This window comes from Sebastes umbrosus, chromosome 10 (genome assembly GCF_015220745.1).
Source record: "Sebastes umbrosus isolate fSebUmb1 chromosome 10, fSebUmb1.pri, whole genome shotgun sequence".
In the NCBI taxonomy this organism is placed as follows: domain Eukaryota; kingdom Metazoa; phylum Chordata; class Actinopteri; order Perciformes; family Sebastidae; genus Sebastes; species Sebastes umbrosus.
In genome coordinates this window covers 28512699-28530840 of record NC_051278.1, presented here as the reverse complement: position 1 = coordinate 28530840, position 18142 = coordinate 28512699, and the positions used below count along the sequence as shown (strand labels likewise).

At 41.5% G+C, this 18142-nt stretch overlaps 1 protein-coding gene across 5 annotated transcripts in view; it reads left to right on the top strand.

The window, feature by feature from the left end:
• Positions 1–372: 372 nt before the first annotated feature.
• Positions 373–18142, top strand: part of birc6 (baculoviral IAP repeat containing 6) — a 103292-nt gene continuing 85522 nt past the window's right edge. For 4 of the 5 annotated variants that reach the window (XM_037782723.1, XM_037782722.1, XM_037782721.1 and 1 more), the window contains exons 1-8: positions 373–909; positions 7609–7790; positions 9557–9694; positions 12228–12421; positions 14000–14111; positions 15805–15887; positions 15969–16194; positions 16331–16500. In XM_037782723.1, coding sequence (XP_037638651.1) covers positions 699–909; positions 7609–7790; positions 9557–9694; positions 12228–12421; positions 14000–14111; positions 15805–15887; positions 15969–16194; positions 16331–16500 — 1316 coding nt within the window. In that variant the 5' untranslated portion in view covers positions 373–698. The remainder of the gene's footprint in view (positions 910–7608; positions 7791–9556; positions 9695–12227; positions 12422–13999; positions 14112–15804; positions 15888–15968; positions 16195–16330; positions 16501–18142) is intronic. The other variant, XM_037782724.1, reaches the window with a different exon arrangement.

Genomic DNA, 18142 nt, shown 5'->3' with positions numbered 1-18142 from the left:
TTGTGCAAATAAAGTTTTCCAAGAATGAGAATGTTATTCACCAGAAAGTCTTCTTTGTTATTGTCCATGACAAGTCCATAAACAATGTCCTTTTGAAAGAAGTTTCCCAGATGAGAAACTTTTGGGAAAGGCCAGTCATGTATATCAAGCCATAAAGCTCCAGAATACATACAATGAAAAAATAAATGATCAGTAGATTCAGTATCATCACAAAATACACAGATAAATTCTGTGAAGGCTGCTGGAAACTGTCCGACTTGACCGCAGCTTTTAGTCTCTCCCCCCCTGCTGCTGCTGCTGCTGCTGCTGCTGCCGCCTGATCTCGTCTACTTTCCAGGCGAGGCGCAGTTCATCTCCAACGAGCCCATTATTTATGCCATCCATTATTCTCGTTTTGCGCCCGGTGTTCTCGCGAGAAGTGGCACAGCAGAGAGAGATACGCTAGCTCCGTTCACCTACCGTGTTAGTTAACTGACAGAAAGCCCAGCCGGGAGTAGTTGCTCAGCGCTGATGGTGAATAGCCACTGCTGCGGTAACGGGGCGGAGGAGAAGAAGAAGAAGAAGAAGAAGCCGCAGGAGTCAGCGGTGGCAGAAGAAGCAGTGATAGATCGGAGTTAGTCTGGTAGAATAATAGCAGTGTTATCATCGGATTGGTATAAAAACCCCAGAAGGGAGGGAAAGGGAAAGAATAAGGAAAGATGGCGGCCGCGGCCTCGCCGGGCTCCGGCTCGTCGTCCTCTTCAGACTGGGTCGTAGTGAGAGACGGCTGCCTGCGTTGCGACGAGGAAGGCCTGCGAAGCCTGTCCTACCACCCGGCCCTCAACGCTATCCTGGCCGTCACCAGCCGGGGCAGCATCAAAGTCATAGACGGCACCTCCGGGACCATTCTCCAGGCTTCAGCGCTACACGGTAAGAAGCACCGGAGCTCCTCCGGCAAAGCCCCGCCACCACCGACACCGACACCGACACTCTCAGTCTGGAGGAACACACCGCTGCTTGTCAACAGACAGCCTCGGCTAGCTCACGTTAGCTGCTCCTAGCTGTTGTCTTCGGGCCTAACGTTACTTAGACTGTTCTTACTTGGATAACTGACCTGTCCTGCTTGTGTCTTCAGACGTTTTGACCGTTTTGTAGTCATTTTATAAACTAGTGCTTCTGGTGTTTGCTTTCTGTTTACCACACTCACTATGTGAGCTAATGGCAGGCTAGGTAAGTTAGCACAGCGCTAGTTAGTTAGCCGGGCAACATCATCATCATCTGTCATTCTAGTGGTCAGTCACGATGTGTCGGTAGAGTTACAGTTGATATGTTGGGCATCTAAAGTAGCACACTGCACTACCTTTAACTAGGTAATATGATATTAGGTTTACAGTCTATCGTGTATCCCAGTCAGTCATTAGGAAGTAAACTGTGACTAGATGCTGCAGAGGAAGAGTTGTTGGTGTAATTGGGCCATATTTTGCTTGCTGGGCCAATTCAATGAAAATAATCAGCCACAACACTTGTCTTGTTGGTGTTGCATGTCTGCACTCAAAAGTCCAATCCCAATGTACTAGTATGTCTCAGTGTTTTTTTTGTTTTTTTTTAATAATAGTGAAAGAGAATGTAGATTGGGTAGATTGGGTGTCTTACAGATGGTGGTTTGTTGTTGTTTACATTTTAAATTGTGCCAATCTGCTGATGATGGGTATCAGTATTTTGTGGGGGAGCCTTTAACCCCGGCTTTTTATCATTGAACAAAAGTAATATTTCAACATAAAGTAAGGCGAAACAATTGTTTTATTAGTTAGTACCTGTTTCTGTTTCAAGTGTTTAGTGGGATTTAGAGGAATTCTTGAAAATTCTTGAGACCATAGCTCTCTCCTTAGCCAGAACTCAAGTTTTTGTTAACGATGCAATTGACTGCAAACAGTATTACTACACACACACACACACACAGTCCATCCATCCTGTAACTGACTCAGGGAGGGCTGGAGTAGAGTTGATCCCAGCTGACATTGAGCGAAGGCGGGGTACACCCTGGACAGGTCTCCAGACTATCACAGGGTTGACACATAGAGACAGACAACCATTCACGCTCACATTCACACCTACGGGCAATTTAGAGTCAACAATTAACCTAACCTGCATGTCTTTGGATTGTGGGAGGAAACCCACGCTAACACAGGCATAACATGCAAACTCTACAAGGATTTGAACCTGCGACCCTCTTGCTGTGGGGCGACAGTGCTAACCACTGCACCACCGTGCAGCCATTCACACACAGAGTCGCTCACATAAATACTGTATAATTGCAGAACTGTGTTATTTTGCACTGGCCATTGTGTTTGATAGACTGCAGCCCATGTGAGGATTGTTTCAGATGACTTTAAGATGACGCCTTTTTTGGGAATTAGGACTTTTTAGGAGATAAACATGTCTTTATTTGATGGAATACCCATAATAATAATAATAATACATTTAATTTTTGCTGCACTTTTCAAAACAAAGTTTTTGCATAGTTGAAAAAGTCTTACTAACAACCACTTTCACCATAAAAGTTAATGCTGCAAATATGGGTGGCCCAGTGGTGCAGTGCTGAGCTTCCACCAAAAGTTCCCGGGACTTTTAGTCCTCAGTGTGCTTGCCTGTTTCATCTAAAACAACATATTGATAAAAACTAAACGGTTTTGTCTCACTGCAACGATATTTACTGCTGCATAGAATTTACTGATGAACGTTGATGTAATGAATTAAACTGCAACGGAGGAATGTTGAACTAAGAGCACCTGTTTCCACAGTAAATCATCTGTTGCGTGTTTGATGTTTTTTTTATTTGTGCTTTAGAACGTAACCGCTGTGAAACAATCAGAAAATAACTTTTTTTTCTCTCATTCACAGCACCGTCGCGCTGTCTCCCTCTTCTAACGTTACTGCTCGCCCTCACAATCTCTCTCTCTCCTTTTCTGTCTTTTATTTTAATGAGTCTGTATGCTGACACCAGAGCTTAACTTTACTTTCAATGTTATCAAACAAAGAAAAATGGTCCTAAATCGATACTAGAATACTTCCTTGTTTATGAATGAAGCTGTACACCAGTTGAAGCAGTGGCGCTGTGTGTGCGATGGTCATCCCTGCAAACTCCACTCCGAAAGTTCCGGTACTTTCAGAAAGTGCTACCCCCCCGACCAGAGCCTTTTTTGGGGGGTAAAAAAGCCCCCATAACATTTTTTGACCCTTGTCCATGCCGTTGAAACACATTGAGTTCCTCAAAAGGTTCATAGTTCCGGGGAAAGTTCCTGTGGTGGAAAAAGGGCTTATGTGTCAGACCTGTGATTGCCTGGCGAGCTGTCCAGGGTGTACCCTGCCTGTGGCCCAATGTCAGCTGTTATTCCTTTATATCACCAGTAGAGCACACTTTGGTCAATGTTGTACTTGGTACAATTATCATTCAAGAAAAAAACTCTTGACAGTGTCAAAAATTAATTCATCACAAAGGACAAGCCCTTCAACCCCACAGGAAAATACAACTGGCCTCAAGAAATTAACACCTTCCTCACTCATGATTAAAACTATAAAACATCACAAAAATCACAATTACCAACATAAGCAACCATGCTCTGAACGGAAACATTACATTACAAACACTAACAAAAGGAACATTTGCATTTCGGAACCTAAAACAGCAAACTGAAACTACTCTGTCCAGCACTCGGAACTAGGCAGGCATGAAGGGAAATGTGGGCCATCCCTGTCGTTATAATACTCATGGCACTTCCTGCATGCCTATGGCATTTTACACTGCAGGAATTAGCTTAGCGGTTAGCAGATTTTAGTTGGTTACTTTTCCTTACTCATAGCTCTTCTACTCTAACTTGGTTTAACATTAAGTCACTGCATCTCCCGACAACAACACCACGGTTGAATTTCAGCCTATTTGCACGTTTTTGTAGCTCAACATTGTTGAGAGCAACAAGCTAGTGGACTGCTGAGTGCATGGATGTGGTCGAGTGCCGTCTGTCAGCTCTGGGCACACAAGCTCTACCTCCGCCCTCGGTGACACCCATGGGTGACACACAGCGATCAGAGGAGAGAGGGGAAAAAAGAGAGGAGAGAAACAAGCACAACAGTAAACTTGTAATGCGCTGCAGAAGGATTCATGTTTTGTTTTTGTCATGATTTATATACTGAGGTAGACCTGCGATGTGCGAAAACATTGTTCAATATTGCGATGACGATATGACTTGCGATAAATAAACAAATATTGAAGTGTGTATATTAGCTATACTTATGTCAATCTGGTTGTTTTTTTTAAATTCAGAACCGGATTAGAATTGAATATTTAAATACAACCAGGCTACATGTTGTTTCTAGAGCAGCAACAGTAATGTTTACGAAAGCAAAGTCACCATATAAACTCATAAATATCTCACTGGAAACAAATTTAAAATGTTAAAATAAATAATATTCCTGAGTGAAGTTTATAAAGACTGAAGAACACAGACATCAGTCCGCATCAGTCCTTCCTCCTGTCCTCTGTCCTCTGTCCTCCTCCCACTGATGTGATTCACTGCTGCAGGTAACGTTAGGGCTGGTAGAGAGAGGAGGGGGGGGGGGGCTGCTTTGTCTCAGTGTTGAGTTTACTTAAGTAAGATATGTGGCAAACTAACCTGAACAGTTAGACTACATAACCTACTGCCAGCTTTTGTTGTAGCTTGTGTAGCCGAGGGTTACGCTGCTCCTATACTTTATGAAGATAATAAATTAATAACACGGGGGCTCCGTAGTGTGCACCCTTGGCAATCACCGCGCATCACCGCTTCAAGACTTCCGTTCCACCCGTCACAATAAATCCCCCGGACACAAACACTGAAAACTGCTTACTAGAGGGATCTAAAGTCATTCACAACTCAACAATATAACTTACACGTGTTTACAATTCGCTATTAGCCGCCGAGCTAACGCACTGTGCTTGTGTAAACACAGCAGCGGTGGATGAGAGACGGCGGACAGACCAGATTGAAACGTCGCTTTTCTACATGTTGAACAGTTTCATCATGGTTATCCCTGTTGAACAGGTGTAATGATAACGCATCTTGACTTTACACTTGACACTGACTTCACTGTGTGTGTTAATGTGTGTGGAGAGCTCCGACAAAGAGCAGAGAGAGGCTGCAGCCCAATAATAAATACTACAGTCTTAAGCCCCGGAGCCAAACCCCAACGGGTTTCAGTAACCATCCTTAAATACAATGATTTTTCTTTATTCATCTCGTTTCAGACAGCCTTTTGCGATGTGTTTATCGCGCATGTTCACATCGCGATGACGATAAAAATACGATTTATCGGTCAGCCCTATACTGAGGTGGGTCACACAGATACTGAAATTGAAAAGATTCAGCTTTTTATATTGTAGACCGAGTTCAGAATTATCTGACTGCTTGTATGAAAAAGTAGACGTACAGTTATATAGAAAATTGATGATGCGATACATCGAGAAGCATCGAGGATCGTTGTGCATTCGAATCATTGACAGGTGAATCGTTATCGAAGCCTGTGGCCGCTGAAGATTAACACCTCTAATTAATGCATATAGGCCGATATATCATTATCAGAATTTTTTTTGCTCCCCAATATTGGAATTGGCCCCAAAAATCCAGGATCCGTCGGGCTCTACAACAAATAGCAAGGCTAATATTAATAAAATATTACTCCCGTGGAAGCTGTGTATGTCCATAGTGTACATAAAAGTGACACTATAGACTAGGGATCTTTTTTTTAAACTAAAAACCGACCCTCGTTAACCAATTATTAACTGTTAAACTTAAGAGTTATTCCGTCAAAACAATTCACCAAAATCTACTTCTGAAAATATTTAAAGCGAGGAATAGACGATGCCATTGCTGAATCTCGTTTCATTTTAGAAGTAGATGATCCCCTAGTTTCGCAGCTTGGTCCAAGTTTCGTGAGCTGGACGCGTCGCGCGAGTTCATTTGCATAAAGGACTGTTTTGACCCGCCGTTTCATTTTGAAAGAGCAATGGCCAATGAGGGAACTCCAGCACTCGGTCGACAGTCACTCAGTGACAGACTTTTTCGTTTGTAGGGCTGGCCCTCTGCGGTCCAGCCAAAAACACTTAAGATTAAGCATATGTTATAGTGCATGCCCTGTGGCCTGTTTCCCACACACTAAAGACCCTGGTTGTCCATCTCCTGCCTTTCTATTTGTGCTCTCATTTTTCTCATATGGGAGAAAATATATGAGAAAATGATTCTGCTAATGTTACCTACTTTTTAGCAGGTGTTTCAGGGCTGCGGCCATCTTGTACAACTTTGCAGTTCCAAATACTCGGTTCCGTGCCTCCGCTTGAGATGCTGGTGTAAATTAGTTGTGCTGTTGCTTTTAGTTGCCGCAAACTTATAGACAAATGTTACAGTGGACAGTGTTTCGCTTGAGGTTGCTGAGGAGACGGTGCCTTTTTTTGGGAACAAACTCCTCACTTGTATCGGCACACACTGCCATGTTGATGTTTTACCTGTCTGAAGAGAAGTTGCGTGTCTACTATGAACTACGGGAGCTCAGGGAAGCTCTATGGGAGCTCAGGGAAGCGGTGTCAGTTCTGTACCGTAATTACCCAAGTTAAAGTGAAAAGGTTTTTTTTCATTTTTAAACATTGTCCTAAACCATTAATTCAGATTTATTGATAGAATCTATTTATTTACAGCTCTAGGATGGAATTTGGTGATCAAAGGTCAAGGTCACTGTGTCCTCACAAATCACATTTCATTACAAATCATAACTCAAGAATTCATATGCTAATTACGTCAATTTCACACAAATGTCTAACAGGATGAAATGATGACATTTTTGACAGACATGGATGTCAATTGCAAATTGACTGTTTGGTTGGCTGTCCCTTATAAATTAAAAAGAAAATACCACTAATTTGTGAGCGAAATGTCTTTATTTTTAAATTTTTGGGTTGCTGGGAAAAGAAATGTCTGACAATCACTGATATATGTGCCTTCAGAACATCTCTGACTACATGCAGAAAAAATTTAACATTTTTACTGTATCAATTCAGATATTTTCCTAAGTAAAAGAAGTGTATTATTCAACTTTTTCCCATGGTCTAGTGTTAAAAAAAGTTGACAAAAATAATCAATAAACAGCAATAAATCGTAAAACCGAATCCTTCAAACAACTGTATTATATTCAAGTTTCTCGGCAAAAACTAAGCTTCACAAGGTTACATGAGAGCACATCAGTTTACCTTTGCCCAATACTCATAATATATTAAATGATTTTTCAGGGCTTTATGTCTTCCTCATTCACACTGAAGAACTTCCACACTAACGACATGTTATGTGTGTGTATTTGTGGCTGTGACGTTACCGTTTGTGCCGCAGCGGAAATATGAGACTGATCGGCCGGTCGCTAGTCATGACTGATCAGCTGAAAACTGGCCAGTTTCCATCGGAAGCCGATCGATAGGAGCATCTTTACACTCCACCAAATATAAATGTATCTGACATGTGGTGTTTTTCAGGAAGTAACTTTGGGCCTTCTTTCTTGCCTTTCTCCTTCAAATCTCCTGACACTGTCTGCTGTTTTCTGTTTTTGTCACAGCTAAACCTGGCGGTCGTGTCAGGTGTCAGTACCTTCCTGCAGTGGACAAGGTGCTTTTTGTGGACGACTATGCAGTGGGATGCAGGAAGGACCTGAATGGCATCCTGCTCCTGGACACAGCTCTCCAGCCTCCAGTGGCCAAGCCTGAGGATATGGTTCAGCTGGAGCTGCCGGTCACAGAGGTAAGAGAAGACCGCATATTTTACTGTTCAGAGAGAAGCCCTTACGGAGAGTTGTTGTCACCTGATATTTGACACCAGGTGTTGTGTTTTGCCTGGCTAGATGTGTTTACACTAAGCCTTTTATTTAGAGCTGAAACAATGAATCTGTCGACGATTAAATTACTCGCCAACTATTTTGATAATCGAATAATCGGTTTGAGTAATTTTTTCAGAAAAAAGTCAAAATTGTCTGATTCCAGATAATTAAATATCAATATTTTTCTGGTTTCTTTACTCCTCTATGACAGTAAACGGAATATCTTTGAGTTGTGGACAAAACGAGACATTTGAGGACTTTCTCATAATTTTCTGACATTTTATAGACCAAACAACTAATCGATTAACCGAAAACATAATCAACAGATTAATCGACAATGAAAATTATTGTTAGTTGCAGCCCTACTTTTGTTCCACCATCGCAATATATGCTGCTCATTCTGAGTATATGAAATGCTGGTTAAAACAGTCGTCCAGCAGGTGAAAATAAATTGTGTAAATGCTCCCTCAGAATACTTTAAAGGGAGAGTTTGGGTGTTTTTGAAGTGGGGTTGTGTGAGGTTCTTCATAGTCAGTGTATTACCTACAGTATATGACGGTCGGCACGCCCCCAGCTTGGAGAAGCAGATAGGTGTTAGGCTGCATTCACACCACCGAGTTGAATCCTCCAGGCAGACGGGGCGACCCCACCCGCGGAGAAGTGTACAAATATTGTTGGTTCGTTATGAAACTGTGGCGGGGCGTTATTAACGGGAAACACTGGAGCCTGATCCGTGTCCCTCCAGCTGATCGATGAGAGATGACGTTACCTCCAGAGGGTCGGACTCATACACGGATTCAGATGTCCCAATTCATAAAAATAAATACGACTTCCTACTTTATATGATAAAGTATGATGATAGTGAAGATGAAAATGAAGACAAATATGATAGAAGTCGAGTTGTTTTACTAGATTCATATGTTTTGTTATTTCAGAGTTCTTTTTGCCATAGGTGTATTTTATAAACTGTTTAAATTAAAATCAATACACGGGCTAGAGAAGACCTGGGACCCTTAAAATAACCGTGTTTATTTGAATGGAATAAGAGTGTTTATACATTAACCATCATAGAGGCATGTCAATAAATAAATAATAAATAAGGTCTATGATTCTTAATTACAAAGGTTCTGATCAGTGAGGAATAGGTGTGGTTTTAAATATTAATGTCTATTTACAGACTGTTGGCTAAAACACTAGAAGCCTAATTCTCTTTTATAATAATTCACTACATGTTTACAATCAGGAAGGCAAACTCATTAAGATATGCAATAATTAAGATCAGTGCATATGATGGAATAGAGGCATTAGAATGTGCCAGAGGAACCAAATTTGGGCTTTTCTAATCTTTTTTTCTCCGGGGTGGAGGGCAAGCCCCCGGACCCCCCCTAGCTGGCTTCTGTTTCCCACTGGCTGGCTAGTCAACATCCTTGTGGAAAGCCCTGATCAGGGCTAAAAACAATAAAAGCCAAAGTACAAAAAGAACAAGAAAATGTCTGTGTCTGTGTGTGACGGGGCCTGCTACCCAAACTGTTCTGGTGGAGTCTCTAGTATCTGCAGACAGTGATGTATTGTCTCATAACCCATGAAACCAATCATGTGTTATGAAGGCAGCACCTATGGCCGACTCAGGCAGTTATAACTATAACTAATATATAAATGTGTGTGTTTGTTTGTTTGTGTGTCTTCTCAGGCCCAGCAGATGCTGTCAGCCTGCCAGGAAAAGATCGACGTGTCTAACACAGAGGGCTACGAACTCTTCATCAACCAGCTCAAAGAAGGCCTGAAGAATACCTCACACGAGACGGCAGCCAATCACAAAGTGGCCAAGGTTAGTCTGACAACCTTTGTTTTTATTGTTACATCCTGTATTAATAGTGGTTCACTGTTTGTGCTCATATCAACATATTAGGGATTTTTAATTTAGCTATTAGTTACACCTGAAAGTCACAACCAACGTTTCAGTATATGGGATGTCATGTGAGAAGATCATGTGAAAGGAAGGTTAAAAATGCTTCCCCATTGTGGGCTCATTCAGAGTACTTCATTGTAAATGTTCCTGTGCCTTTGGTTTTTGTGTTACTTCTCTGACAGCATTTGGGCAAAATAAGAGCAGCATTCACTGTTGGTTAGAGTCCTTTGGCTAAAGAGCTTCTTAGACAATAACATGAACACTTTTGTCTATCTATAGCCATCCACTGCTACATTTGTCTATCTATAACCATCCACTGCAATAGCCTTTAAGGGGTCTCCGATCAGGTTTTTTGGGGCCGCTTGCTGGGAGCATTATCATCCGATACCAATCACGATGTCTATATGAAGCCTTCTATTTATTCTGTAGCATTATTTATTTATTTATTTATTTATTTATTTAACTATTCTTAAGGCAACACTGTATTTGGATAGTCCACCTACAATTTTTTTGTAGTGTATTTGTAGCATTTCAACAGCTTATTAGTTGAGATTCAACAATTCAACTGCTTCGCCATGTCTGTAGATGTTTAACAGATTCTCTATAGAGTATATGTGACCGTTCATGAACTACATATTCTCAGAATGATTTAGTTGAGCTTCAACTACTCTCTCAACCTGAATTCAACTCAGTGGAATTCATTTTAGTGGCGTGTAGAGAAACTGTTTTGCGCATTTTGTCCAAATTTAATCATGAAAAGGTATTACTTCTCATTCTAAATTAAATCGTATTCTTAAAATCAGTTACCTAAAAATCTTAATGTTCCTAAGTCAGTCTGTTTTCGGAAAATCAAGCACAGAAAAGGAAACGCATCATCCTGTGTCCCTTCCTATCAGAATCTTACCTTGGCTAACGGACAGTTAGTAAGCGATGTCAAGGAGCTCTGGGACTGGGGGTTCCTCTTTAATTGTGTAGATTACCTTGCCAATACAACTAAATAAGGCTACATTCTGAAGTGACATTAGGGTGTTTTCACACTTGGTCCCTTTCAGCCCTTCAAACAAACTCAGACTGATTAGTCTGCATTTTTTGCATATATGTGAACAGTCCAAAAGAAATTTGGTTACGTTACACCCTTAAAATGTTATTACTAAATGCAGCTAAAAAGCATCTTCTGTTGTCCCTTTTAGCTTTCCGTCCTCACCAACCAGACTTTTTCACACGCAAAACTGAGTTTGTCTGAGTCTGAGTGGATAAACCTGAAATCAGGATTCCTACACAGTATGGAAAAGTATGGAATTTAGTAATTTCCAGGTCTGGATAAGTATGGAACAGAAGGGAGAAGGGAGTATGGAAAAATATATACTATTGCCCCAATTCTGTTTTCTAAAATATAAAATTCTGAATATTCTGAAAATTAAAAAAATAAATAAAAAATTTATCAGACAAGCAGAGTGTTTAAATGGCATTGGAAGCAGGCAGCCAGCGCAGCCAAAATGTATACCACTGTGTGAGAGAGCGCAGCCCAGAGCGAGCTTGATTTTTTTGTCTAAAGCAAGGCAAGAAGTAGGCTGTGACATGCGACTGAACACATACTCCTACGCAGAGCTGCCTTTTACGTCTGTCACAGCCTGCGAAAACAGCTCTGCCCCAAGTGCATTATGCTTGACAATCGAACGTCATTCAACTTTCTGTGTAGGAGTGTGGACTCAACGGCCCACAACGGGTAAATGCAAGTTTTCTGAGGGCCGGGTTGACGATCCCAAATATAAAGCTTTGTTGGCTAAGGATTCCAAATGAAAAAAAGGAAGCTAGATGCAAACTTTGTGCAAAATTGTTCGACATCTCCAACATGGGGGTGGAAGGACATGTGCAAGGACAAAAGCACTGTAGTCTTGTCATAGCATCCTCTTCACCCAGAGTCACAAAGTCGCAAATTAAAATATGGTCTGAACAATCTACATCTGGAAATTTTATTCTGTAAAAGTATGGCATTTTGAAAGGGAAAATGTGGAGGAACCCTGTGTTATGTTTGTGTGATGATGTAGATTTTAACTGAGACTATTTTCAAAATTGACTGTTGGTACAGTAAAAGGGCATTTTGACTGTTGGCTAATGTGCCGAAATTACCAAATTGATATAGTTCATCTTTTAATTTTGTCTCCTGGACTTGATTTTCTATCAATACAACTATGCAATGCTGCAGGCAGCAGCAGTTCTCAGGTGTCAGTGCAGTGACAGTTATAAAGGTGGTTCCTTCTTGCAGCTGCATTAATGAGATAACACTAACTTGTCATCAGGTACTGAAATACTGAAATGAACTCATACCAGTGTCTGCTTTAGAAAATGTACAACTTATGGTTCTATCTCTTTATCTACTTTTTTTTTTTTACTATCCTTGAATCCATATCTCTTCTCTCCGTGATCTTTTGCTTCTCTTTCATACTTTCAGTGGGCGACAGTGACCTTCCATCTTCCCCACCACGTGCTGAAGCTGGTGGCCAACGCCATCGTCAATGAGCTGAAGAAGATAAACCAGAATGTAGCTGCCTTGTCTGTGGCCTCATCCATCATGGACAGGCTCTCCTACCTCTTGTCAAATGCAAGGCCTGAGCTCGGGGTGGGGCCCGGGCGCTCTGTAGATAGGTGAGCAAGCAGGGAAACAAATGATGATGAACAGATGATCAAATGATGATGATTAAACATCCCAAGATGCTCTTCAGGGAGTTAGTGGTTCTGAAATGCAGCATTTTCAAGCATCACTGTCGTTATATTAAAAATGTTATTCATAGATTTACCTGCGAGACCACGGTGGAGATAATCAGATGTACACCAGCAATGCAATTGGTTTGTTTTTCAGAATTTAAGACCACCTTTTCTTGTTGCCTCTTGCCACTTTTTCTTTGTACTGTCGTTGGTTTTCCTGAAGTGGATGAACATGTTGGAAGAGATAACCCCTTTGGTTGTGTTGTTGCACAAGAATCATCCATGCAGTCCATAGAAATGTTCCAATCAGAAAGGCTGGGTTGCTAACTAGACAAATGGGCAACTGCCCCCAAAAACTCCAGGTTCACTCCAGGTTAAATTAATTTGCGCAGCCCTCCATGTAATAATTTAAGAGCACCAACTACTAATTTGTGCTCAATTAAATTGAGTAGTGTGCACAGATGATAAAATAAGCAGAGGAAGTTGTCAGGCTGTTGACTGTCTTATGTAAATGAGCCATTTGGATTTAATGCAGTTTTGTTTTGGATTTTGCCCATTTGCCTGTTAAACAATATTAAGCTATCTTTGACATCTTTCAACCACTTAAACATTTTAAATATTGTTCAGCCATTAAAATCTATTTATTCATTCAATTTAAGTAATTCAAGAGAGCAAATAAGTTATTAATGTGAGGAGGGCACGATTTATTAATTTGTGCACACTATTATTTTTCTCCATGACACCAGCAATAAGGGGGTAACAGTATTTTTTTGCCCTTGGGCCAGATTAGTCCAGCTATTGCCAGTCAGGAACTAACATCCCTTTACCAGTAGCATTTGAATAGCATTTTGTCATGGATTATGATTTTTGAGGGGTATATGGATAGAGTTGTTCCGGTACCAATACCGGCATCGGAAATGTGTCCGATACTGCCCGAAATTTGGGATTGGCTATCGGCGAGTACGCCAGTCTATGTACCGATCTGATTTTTATGCATTCAACGTTGTGTCAATTTTTCCCCGTGGTATCGAATATCGATATTTCTCAAGGTATCGTATCAAAGTAAGAATTTCCAGTATCACCACAACACTAATTGCAGGTTCTTTGTCACGTGACGATAGCAAACGACCACACTGCGATGCTAGTGGAGAGTGTAACGGTGACTGACAAACTGAATAATAAAAGAGGGTTCTATTGCATTCATTCTCCTGTATGTATATGTATGTTCATGTTTTACAAAGGGTTTAACCTGAGTCAGGCAGACTATCAACAAAGATAGTAATCATATATATATTTTTTGTAATCATGCTGGTATTGGATCTGTACTCGGTATCGAGCGATGGCGAAAGTTCAGATATCGGAATCGATAATGGGAAGGAAAAAATGGTATCGGACATCTCTATATATGAATATGTTATCTATGATACACAACATGCCGTATGACAAAAATGTCACTTATAGTCCACTAGAAAACAGTGTGACATATCACATGTTTCTAAAATGTGTTGTTCTCTACAGATCTTTGATGTACAGTGAGGCCAACAGGAGGGAGACTTTTACATCGTGGCCACACGCCGGGTACAGGTGGGCTCAGCCTGATCCAATGGCTCAAGCAGGGTTTTACCACCAGGTAGGTTCTGAGAGAACTTGGAGGAGCACATTATAGTCCGTAGGCATAGGCTGTATCCGAAACTGCATATTATACTAGTAGTACGTACTGATTTGGCCAAAATGTAGTATGCAAACAAAAGCAAATCTTACATCCCTGCACTCTGTTGCTATCACCTACATTAAAAAAAAAATAGTCTATCCTTGAATGTACTTTATGAGCAGCTGAATTATGTGTAAATGTTTCTCCATATATTAACCATCCCCATCTATTGCAATGGCAAAAATTCGATAATAATTCAAGTGTTCAGTGAGAAATGTAGCCCGTGACGGGAGACTTTGGCCAATCACAGGTCATTTAATTTCAGTTTCATAACAACAACTTTTATTTAATCATATTTGCTCCATGTCTACCCACTGCTGCTTTAAATCTCCCCCACAAATTAAGGTTATTTTTGCTTCTACGGCTATGACATCAAACAGGGACTTGAAAATACATGTATATGCTCCCTAGGGTGCGTATACATTTATCAATGTTAACGGCTCATTTGCCAATGTTCCATTTAATATGACGTACCTTCCTTCTTTATCATTGCATTCCTTTTCGTAATCAAATTGGGTTGTGTTTGATATTATCCCTGCGCCCTTCTTTATATGTAGTGTAGTATAAATTCCTGTAGCCGTATCTTTTAAGTTTTTCATGTTCTATCTGGGAAAAAATGGGTCTCCTGAAGGAATTGTATTTGTGTTTTTTTCCTTTTTAAGAAATGTTGAATGAATGAAACTCGAGGATGATGAGTTGGCTTAACCCTTGCCCCGCCTTAATTTACAATCTTGACACAGCCTACGAGCACTTCTGGGTTGGTAGCTTCCTGTGTCTCGGTGATCTCTGGAGTGAGCCGGAGATTGCAGATGAAGTTGTCAGAGTTGTGAAACCCAATGTTCAAAAGTTCCTGTCTGCTGTACGATATGTATGCAAGACTGTTCTAAGTGAGCTGACTTGAAACAAATGGGCAGATAACTACTAATTCACAGTATCTGGAGCGACGCATCGTGCATGCTCCGCCATCTAGGTCCAGACAACAATAATTTACAACTAGAACCAGACCTCCGCCAAGGTGCCTGACTTTAAAAACAGATCACAGCTCACAGCTGGCAGTACCGTGAGGTGGTCGGCTTATAACACACACATCCACACACACACATATCTCTCTGTTCGAAGAAGGCGGGGTCACGCACCATCAACGCGCCATCAACGCACCATCAACGCGCCATCAACGCGTCATCAGTCACACTGCGCATGTGTTATACCCAGAGGTCTTAATGCTCAGGCTGATCGGAATCCTTAAAAAAAATTCCTGAATCTCGATCATGATCCAGATCGCCACCAAAATCTTATGGATTGTTCATTTTGCTACACTCCACCCCCCGAAAAATGTCATTCAAATCCATCTCAAACTTTTAGAGGTTTGTCTGTCTGTAAGGACAGACAGACAAACAAACAAACAAACAAACCAACGCCGGAGAAAACATGACCTCCTCCCAAGGCCTTTGGCCTTGGGCGGAGGCGATAATGTAATATCAATGCTGGTTATGTTTGCTGTGTTTTTACACCTCCTGTTCAAACTCAGGATTCTCCAGAATAAAAATGGACAGTGGGGTATGCAGCTGTGTCAGTGTTTGTAAGCTCTATTCTTCCCCCCGTCTTTCCACAGCCTGCCTCAACAGGGGATGACAGAGCCATGTGTTTCACCTGCAGCGTGTGTCTCGTCTGTTGGGAACCCACAGATGAGCCCTGGTGAGTACAAATCATAATTATGCGTTATTTAGCAGCTATAACGTATATATGGTGACCAACATTTCTCCATTACCCCCCCAGGTCCGAACACGAGCGCCATTCTCCCAATTGTCCGTTCGTGAAGGGCGAGCATACGCAGAACGTGCCGCTGTCGGTGACGCTGGCCACCAGCCCCGCCCAATTTCCCAACAGTCCCGACAGTTCGGACAAGATTGCCTGCTACGGCTTCGGCAGCTGCCCGCAGTTTCTGGCTGCTGCTACCAAGAGGGGCAAGATCTGCATCTGGGATGTCTCCAAAATGATGAGGGTAAGAGCATCTTAACTGTGAATGCACGAGACTGATCTGATCCGTCTTGTGTTTCACTTTCAAAGATGTTATTGTCAGACATTAAATGTTAGTATTTGACCACAGATTCAACACTGTGTAATTGTGTGCTGAACAGGTGCACTTGAAGTTCGACATCAATCCGTACGACCCGGCCATCTTGAGGCAGCTGATTCTGTGCGGTGGCGAGCAGAGCCAGCAGACACTGACCGAATCTCGGAGACCAACTCTGGCTTGGCTCGAGGAGACCTCCTCCTGCTCTGATCTTCCCAAGCTAGAGGGAGACAGGTGAAACAACGAACACACACATATTCACATAAAGCATACATACAGTATACTGTATATATCAACTTGCACAGTAATTATATTGTAAACTGACCTCCACTGATCCACCCCTTGTTTATTAGTGGTATATACATCAATTTGAAATCCAGAAGAATGCATAAATATTGTAAACGACCCCAAGTCGCCACACAACAACAAATCCTTGAGGCTGAGGTTGCTATATTATTCGCCTGAAAGTTCACCAAAGTTGAACTCCACGTGAATCCTAAGATGCTAATTTGCTTAGCAACCGGAAACCATTCTTTTTTTTTTACCCTTCGCTCGCATAGAATAGAAGTGAACGGGAGGCGAATGTTAATTTTGTGCATGTGTCACCAAGCCTTAATTCAGAGGCATGAACTGCAACGTGTGATGCCACATGAGCTTGAACAACCTGAACCGAAAATTCAGATGAGGAGTCACGTGGGACCGCCTACCAAAACGGTTGCCTAGCACATCGCAACTGAGCCACCTGGATGATGCTGAAAGCTGCAGGGATGACTGATCCAAACTCAGTGGTTCCAGTTATCAGATCAAAATACTCTCACAGAACTTCAAGCGATGTTAAAAAAAGCAATGCCAGAGATTGTCAGAAATTATCAGAGAACTGCAGGAGGATATTTCCTCAGTGAAACCCCCTCACCCTCCTCCTCCCCGTTCTCCGCCGCTGTAGTTTCAGCTGGGAGATCAGCTGTTCTAGTTTCCTTCAAACTCTACAGAAACAAAATAAAACTCACCAAAACCGTCTTGGTTAGTCTTTCCAACGATCACACACAAAAACTGTGGTTTGGTCAAAAATAAACCCTCATTTCACCAAGTTAGATGTTAAAATATGCTGACTCTAAATGCTGTTTCCCCCCTACTGTCTCCTTTTCTGCCTGCAGAGCAGTGGATGAGTGACTCTGGTTCTTCAGAGGCAGACCATTATAATGGCAAAATAAAATGACAATCGCCAAAAAAAACAAAAAAACAGTAATATACTCAGCCATTTGCCGATATATTTATCCAATCGCCCAACCCTAGCTAGTCTGTAGGATTACAGGGAGAGGAGATGATGGTGGCATCATCAATGTGTACCAAAAACATAAAATGTCACAGAATGATGCATGTTTTTGGGATACGGTATAAATATAGTACACACAGCATTTGTTGCTTTATAAAATGTTTAACTATGTTGTATGTATGGAGCTGTAATGTATGCAAAAACATACAGATTTACAGTATCTATTCATCAACGCTTTTCTCCTCTGTCTATCTACAATACCCATTTATCATATATATATTTATCGTCACGGACTGTGAGCCCTCATTTGCAACCGAATAGGTTTGTCCCACCCGTTTGATAGCGACCCTGGTCTGTGCCATTCACATCAAAGTCGACCCTGGTCCGACCCACCTCTCTACCTGGGTCACATCTAAGCCCTTGTACACTTTTACAAATTATTATGAATAATAAATTAATTAATTAATGTTTATTTCTGATATATGACTAGAACAACTTGACACACAGTGCTGAGCAGCATCTCAAATTAATCTTCAGGTTCCCAGCTTTCAGATGATGTACACCACTTCTATGTGACATCTACTGTTGACCTGCTATCTCCCC